The 8,079-nt window shown below is 37.4% G+C and overlaps 1 protein-coding gene across 2 annotated transcripts; it reads right to left on the reverse strand.

The window, feature by feature from the left end:
- Positions 1 to 52: 52 nt before the first annotated feature.
- LOC127976290 (zinc finger protein 395-like) lies at positions 53 to 8,037 on the reverse strand. 2 transcript variants are annotated; one of them, XM_052580619.1, is made up of 10 exons: positions 7,701 to 8,037; positions 4,988 to 5,221; positions 4,689 to 4,876; positions 4,508 to 4,614; positions 3,390 to 3,583; positions 3,190 to 3,290; positions 2,859 to 3,090; positions 2,628 to 2,726; positions 1,982 to 2,100; positions 53 to 1,188 (listed from the first exon to the last, which is right to left on the reverse strand). In XM_052580619.1, the coding sequence occupies exons 2-10, from the start codon at positions 5,129 to 5,131 to the stop codon at positions 1,077 to 1,079; spliced, it is 1,296 nt and encodes a 431-aa protein (XP_052436579.1). In that variant the 5' UTR covers positions 5,132 to 5,221; positions 7,701 to 8,037; the 3' UTR covers positions 53 to 1,076. The 2 variants fall into 2 exon arrangements, with proteins under 2 accessions (XP_052436579.1, XP_052436580.1); XM_052580620.1 differs by having other exon boundaries at positions 7,592 to 8,037.
- Between the last annotated feature and the right edge of the window lie 42 nt (positions 8,038 to 8,079).

Here is an 8,079-nt window from a genome sequence, read left to right on the forward strand (position 1 = left end):
ACTAGGATGTCCTCAAAAAGAAAGGTGTAAAGATTTACGGAGATCTTCAGGGTAAGGTACATTCAGATTTATGTTGTCAAAGCATCAAGCTTTGCAAAAGATGTTGAGCTACACATTAAAAAAAAAAAATGATGTATAGAAGTGTTCAACAAAGAATTTGGACCCAGTATTAAGAGTATGAACCAATCAAACAGTTTGTAACATGTTTAGCATAAATGGTCAACAGATTGATTTTTGCAGAGTTGTATATGATGTATTATCTTGCTTACACACTATTTGGCAAGAACACAATCCAAACAGGTGGACAGCCAGTGAGCAGACTGGGGCAAAAGCACAAAAGTAAACGAATAACTGTATCAGATCATGCATGTTTACACAGAAAAATCCTTAATATTGAGGTGACAAAAGTGAATCGTCTCATTCCACAGAAGTATAACCTGTGACACAAATACACAGATAATGACATGACATACGATTTAACACATCGCAGATATCAAAATCGTAATACAAAATGCTTTTTTCCTTTTCAAAAGTTTGCTTGATAAAATTTTGCACTGGAAACCGAAGAAAGAAAAACTGCATCTCAGCAAGTAAACATGGCAAACATGAACAAACGTTATATGCCATTAATAAAATGTATTCCTCTTTCTTGTTTATCTACAATTAACCATAAGCTGCCAATTAGGCCCTTGAAAGCAATGGACCACGGTAAAGACCTCCTGTCTCATATCAGTAATTACGTTGGAATGATAGGTAAACTTTCCATCCATGTCTTATGTCGACACTGTTTACATCACACTATACAAAAAGTAGATGGCTGCTTGTAAAAGAACGTCAGACTTCATCAGTTCTTGATTTAAGAGATAGGAAGACTGCATCCTTTTTGCTTTATCATTCTTCCAGCACCTACATGGTTCCTTAGCACAATTCAAAAAACACAATCGCGATAAAAAGTAGAAAAAGTGTTAAGTCACAAGGTGCTCTTTTGGTTTCTTTGAACCATAGTTCCAGGTAAGATGCCCTTTTGGGGGTCTCTGTAAGGTTAGTGTTCTGTTTCCATCGATCTAAAGAAGGAATCAGTCGAGGAATCTCTGACAGGCCTTTTTCCAGCGGCAGGCAGTGCACCACTGGTCTCGGTGTTCAATGCCATACACCTTTCGGCATTTCTTGGCTTCACCCCGAATCCTCCTAATAATATGATAGAAATTCAGAGTTATATTTGACATCTAATTTCAACAAAACAATAAAAATTGCTACTGATAACATTTTAAAGGTGAACTATGTAATTTACATTACTGTTCATAAGTTTGGCTCCAGTATGACTTATTTATTCAGCAGGGATGCATTATATTTCATCAGAATTGTAAGTGAAGACTTAAGAGTGTTACAAATGATTTCTGGAATTCAATTTCTTTTGAACCTATTTCTGAAAACAAAAGTATCACAGTTTGCAAAGAAAGTATTAAGCAGCACAACTGTTTTCAACATTAACCCTATTCAGACAGTAACTGTTTCTCATGGGGAGGCAAGGTATTTTCAACATTTTTTAGGGGTCACTCGGTGGTTTTATTGCCATCCGAATCCAGAACGCCTGTGTTTTTCCTCCTACCACATGTCTGAACTGGACTAGAATTAATCCGTCAGAATTGAAATTGTGTACAAGTTTTGTATTTAGTAGTTTTATATTTATTACCACAATGTTATTTCTCTTTTCTTTTTCATTTTTCCCTGCCCACCCAATCTTGGTTACGTCAACAAAAAATCCATTACAGGTGGAGAAATGTACAACATATTGATGGAAAAATCATGAAAACTATTTTTTTTCTTCAGAATAATTGGTAGTCATCAGTTGTGCATAATAAAGCCAATCATTTTCTGATTTCAAGATCAAGTTTTTTTTTTTTTTTTATTCCAACCTTAAGTTCATAAATTATAAAGAGTAAGAGATTTAATAATTACTAAAAACACAAACTAATCCCACCTTGAAGTGCAATGGTTTCTTGGAGGTGAAACACTGGCAGGATGTGGCCTGAAGGTGGCATTGTTATTTTGGAGCCACTGTTCACCAACACTAACTGAACGACGGCGGAATGGTGAGCCCTGGGGAGCAAAGAAAGAGACCAGACCACCATTAGTCTAAGAATGACGCACTGCAGATTACATTACAGCTGCAAACACTACAGTGCAAACAATGCATCAATGCAGCAAACCTGTGAACTGTTACATGCATTAAGGCTAATACATGACACCTTATTTCAGAAGATATTAATCAGCAAGCAAGATGTTTAAAACTAAGCAAGCAATCTCAAAATATGCAATTAAGATTTTTTGCATTATTTTTTTTATCCTGTGTTCAGACAAAGAGAACACGGTGTCCTCAACTCCACTAGATGGCACCACATTTATTGTGGGCGGAACAAAGGACACAAAAACAACATGTGCATGTCCCTCCCATTTCCAGTGCAAAAACACAGAGCGCCTTTGAGACCATGTGGTGCTTTGTATGATCTGAAATCCTCAGAGAAAATGTTGCATAAGCAAACCATCAAAAAGCCCTCTTTTAAGACCAATGTGCTGAGATTCCTCCAGCCTTGTAGATGAAAATGGTGAATGAAGCAGACTCTCACCTGTTTGCTTTGGTGAACTGTGAGAGATGGAGTCCGATGACAGGACACTGGAACAGACACTGGTTTGCTCTGAGTGACAACCTGAACGGATGGAGGAGCCTGAGGAACGGACATCAACATTTTAAACAATCCTCCATGTTTGTTCATTTATGTCAATTTACTTGTAAGTGACATGACACTGATCCTATCTTTGAAGGAACTACAAGTGCGCCACAACGTCAAGCTTCATACCTGGTAAGAGTGCTCAGAATGGACCTGCCAGAAGCTGCCCGGGGCGGACTGACTGAGCGGGGTGTGCTGGAGCATGTCTGGGGTGGAGGGAGGTGGGGGCGTGAGCCGGCTGGGACTGGATGGAGAAGTGCAGAAAGGCCGGTGGCCACCAGAGGGAGTTGTTTGTTCCAAGTCCTGATAGACTTCAGTGTAGTAGAAGTCTTCTTCCCTTAGGGAGTGCTCATCACTTTGTCTGCATAATACACAGTATGATTACGATAAAAACATCCCAGATTGTAACATTGACTGGTAAGAACATGTGGTTGTGATATTTAAGGCTTGTGATTCTTACCCAAGATGAGAATTTCTAATGTGACGTTTGATGCCCACTACTGTGGTCAGAATCTTTCCACAATTTGGCCACAAGCACCGATATGCAACTTTTACAGAGTTCTATAGGGCAAAAAACAACGAAAAAAAAAAAAAAGAGATGAGCTACATTCTCCGTAAACCAAACCCTAATATATTATTTTATTAAGTTTTACAATGTACCTTGCGTTTCCTTGGCATTGGCTCGTTGAACAACACTTGATCTAGTTCCATGTCCAGGCCTTCATCGACGACAGGGGTACTCTTGTCCACCTCTGCGATGGGTGGGGATGGGGCGGGGCTTCCGTTTCCATGGTCGCAGCTCCAATATCCACCATCAGATGGTTCGATAGCACCATTTTCCATTCTACACAAAGCTAACACAAACAAAAATAACAGAGGTGAAGGAGTAGATGTGATTCATCTAAAACGTAAATGTCCTTTAAACCAGTGGACAAGTGTCCAACATGTTAATTATGAAAAATTTTAAATAAAATCTTAATTAATACAAATTAAATAACTCATACTATATAAAATGTAAATGCACAATAAATTATAATGTATAAATACACTACATATTTTTAAACAATTACAGAAATGAATGCATTTATTGAGCACAAATCCCTTAGAGTTTATCAAAAGAGACAGTAAAGACATTTATAATGTTAGAAAAGATTTCAGTTTCAATTAAATGCTGTTCTTTTGAATTTTCTTTTCATTTAGATTCTTAAATTTTTTTTTTTTGAAAATTTAGAAAATTCAGCTTTGCCATCATAGGAATAAATTACATTTGAAAATATATATATATATATATATATATATATATATATATATATATATATATATATATATATATATATATATATATATATATATATATATATATATATATATATATATATTTTTTTTTTTTTTTTTTTTTTCTCAAATTATTACAATTTCACAAAGTAAAAGTTTTTACTGCATTTTAAATCAAATAAATGCAGCCTTTGTGAGCATACAAGACAAAAAAAATTATTTATATAGTTATTTTATTCAGAAGTTTCAAAATGTGAGTTTAGTCTGGTTAACTCTGGTTAGAATCTTTCAGGAGTTCTTAAAAATGATAAGCAATCCTGTACTAGCCTCTTCGTTTAGACTCTAATAGAAACTGTTCGTGTAGCTGTAGGGATTTCTTCTTGGTGACTAACACCTATCTTAACGAGCGCCGAGTAATCCCAGCTGGTTTATGCCGGATTTCTGCATTGCATTGCTGCTTGCAACTTTTCAAAAAACAAACATTAATGTAATGCTCTACTAACCTTGAGTTGCACTCCCTGGAGCCGAGTGTTGGACGACTGGACTGCACGACAGACTTGTAAGCACCATTGCAGCCATAATTTCATCCATGTCCACTGTCTCAGGACTCCTGCAGTGTCAAAGTAGAGTTATAATGGAGTGTTTTTCAGATTCAAAAGCTCAGCATTCGTCATTCAGACATACCTTCTTGGCACATCAATGGACGAGGAGACTGAGGCGGTGTGACTGGTCGTGGGGCTCGTCCACACGTCTTCCAGCTTGCGATGAACGTGCTGGTTGAGCTGCGGCAGGAAGATAGACACTTCATTGTCCACGTGGTTATGCTGTTCGACCACTCCTCCACATTCTTGGCCGCCACAGTGCACATAAACCTAAAAATATATCAGGTAAAACACCATGAAGTAGCAGAGCACACCATTGCTGGCATTGTGTACCACAAAGGAGAATTTCATATTTGATTTAATCTAAAGGATAAAACCCACCTTTTGTCCCGGGTAAAGCTTGCTTCTGTGAAGCCCACTGTCTGGGCACCCATGGGGTCCCGTTTCTGTCAGGCCCTCTGCTGAGGAACCACACACCAGGGTGCCCAGTGGGGACCGCTTTCCAAGCCTGTTCTTCGGTACCATTTTGCGATCCTAGCACCGTGTATCTTCTCGACTGCTTTGAAGAACTCCTGATGGAGATTCAGCAGCACTATTCAGACAACGAACAGGAAGCTAAGAAGAGAGAGAGAGAGAAAAAAATATATACTTTTTGGACCACTCAGCACATTTTATTGGCAGAAAGAGTGCCTGATGTTCTGTAGATAGCAATTATGTACATCTCATTTGGTGGTTTTATTATGCCCGAAAAGTTATCTCCATTTGGACACCCTGCTGTATCAGCACTGGAAATTGAAAAAAATCAAACAGTCGACCAAAAGTTCTAACCAAACAAAAAAGCATTTATGACGTAAAATCATATTTAATACATATATAGCCTATGATTTAATAATATATCTAAAAGTGCACCATTACAAATGAATTACATTTTCATTTGCATTTTATAAACGGATGAAAGCCAGGACACTGGTGTTTGTGCAAAATATTAGTATAAATCTCAACATTGTTGTCACTTGTTCAATCTGATCAGTGAAGTCAGTCTGAGTCACCAACCATCATTATGTGAAACATCCGGCAAATAATTGTCAAATGGTTAACACATCACAGGACGAATGACGCAAAATTAGAAGTTTACGTGCAACTGTGCACAAAGACTCTGAGTCATTGTCAGCACAGAGCCAACCACGCAAAAACTACTTTAAACTGATGCAAGTCATAAAATTGCTATGGTCATGCTAGGCCCTCTAACCTCAGAATGTTCACCCAAGAGTTTAGCAGAGAAATTGAGCATTATTACCAGCTGCTGTCAGGTATTAAGTTTCCTATTCCAGTAAAGGATGATTCAAAGTAATTGTAACTGACTGAAGAAAAACATTTCCTTGGTTGCCAAATACTACACATTTGACAGCATGAAAGAGAGAATACTTCTATTTTTTTATTTGGATTATGTATAAAGTCGTAATAATAGAGGTGAATGTGCTTCATCCAAAAATGTTAAATACTGTAAACAAGTGAATAAGAGCTAGATGCTAAAAAGTAAAGACATTTATAATCGGCCCTAAAGACTTGGGTTTCAAATAAATGATAACTTTCATTTAAACATCATAATCCTGAAAAATTTCTAAATTTTCTGTTTTCAACACTTGGTATTAAAATAACAATATAACTGGTAGGCTATTAGACAAATGAATAACAACATAGCAGAAAAATACTGTGCAGATGATTAAAATGACTTAATATTGTGATTTGACCTCTTGTTGACATATCAATGCTGCACAACATGCAGTAGTTAGAATGTACAGTAGGCTATCCAAAGCAGATGTGAATGATTAAAATGTTACTGCTAGTTTTTTGAGTAATAAGAACGTACTAAATTTTTTCTCGATTTTGAATTAATTTTTTCAACCATCCTGCATCAAAGTCCCTTTTCCTTTCGTAAATCGGTTAAAAAAAAAATCGCACTCTAGATACATATGCTGTTATAAAAACGGAAGAAAAATAAAATGTGTCTGATTGAATGGTTTTGGTTTTTAATGGTAAACGAACACACATTCATAACTAGTGCTAGAACGTTCCATTTATTTCCCGCTAATCGGCTCTTTGCAAAGAACCGGTTCAAAAAAAACGATTCAGCAATTACGTCATAGCGTAATACGTCATTGCGTGTTCCCTAACACACCGGCGTGGCATATAGTACATGTTTCTAAAAAGATTCACAAGACGCCATGCAGGCACGTAGCACTATTTATTTAAATAAAGGTGATTACTGTGATTTAATCTAACTTATCCCATTCGTTCTGTTAGAGTCACGTTCAAGAACAAAGTCAGTTAGAACTTGCAACTTAAGTTTGCGTTGAACAGTCTCAGGCGCTGATACGTTTTTGCACGTTTAATACAATATTATTTAATAAACAAAATTGGCCTCGTATAAACTCACATACAATTATAAACGTTTTAGTTGCTGTTTGGCTATTAAAACAACTCGTGTCGGACATTTTCGAAAGACAGCCAGTCCGATCACGTTCAGACCGGTTTTGTGAACCGGTGCAATCAATTCATTGAAGATAGATCTAACTCAAAAGAACCGTTCGTTAAAGATTCGCTCATTCATAATATTAATAACAGCGTTTGAGTTGCTCCCCGCATGGCGACGCGACTATGCACAGCAGATTATCATCTAGTATTCATTCAAAGCGTTAAATGCTGTCTTTGCAAAACTGACCAGCATGTAGCAGCTGGACAGTTAATCTCTCCCAATGCCAAAAAGTTCGTTTTTGCAGATTTCAATGCCGAATTAATGATCCAACTGGACTTTTCCCCCCAGTTATTCTCGGAAACTGTTTTTCATAACAAATGCAAAAGTTCACAGTTGTGTTCATAATGAATTTTTACAGAAAATCTAACACAATATTTTCCCCTAAATGTTTTAAACAAGACACAAGTATCAAGCCTTTTCAAATAAATTCACTATAATAATGCACTAACCTCAAGTGCACCGAACAATGCAGTCTTGATTGAGAAGCACATAGAGCAACAATAAGACACGAATGCATTAAAACAGGAGAAAAACTTTCAATGAACGCTGCGCACGTACCTTCGCCAAATTTCAACACACCCCCTTTCCACAAGGCTCACTCGTCGCTCTGACCGGCTGTAACTTGAAATTTTCCTTTTTCAGAGCCCAGATCGGCTTGCGTTTAGGTATTCAAAATCCCGGACTGGAGTGGTGGGGTTACACGAAACTGTACATGTTTGATGAAGCACCAGACCGTAAGAACACCGCTATTAAAGCGGTCTGTTCTAATCTACAGTGTTCACTTTACATGACATAGACGATGCGAGAGTCTGTTTGATTTAGTTTTAATTCGCATTGCTTCCGTCTCCACAGAGATGAACCGTTCAGTGTAATCCGGTGCCGGGTTTTTCTCCCAGCGGCTTCTAGCGGGCTTCTGCTTTTGTAGTAAACAACCTGA

Source organism: Carassius gibelio, chromosome B17, assembly GCF_023724105.1.
Source record: "Carassius gibelio isolate Cgi1373 ecotype wild population from Czech Republic chromosome B17, carGib1.2-hapl.c, whole genome shotgun sequence".
Taxonomy (NCBI): Eukaryota; Metazoa; Chordata; class Actinopteri; order Cypriniformes; family Cyprinidae; genus Carassius; species Carassius gibelio.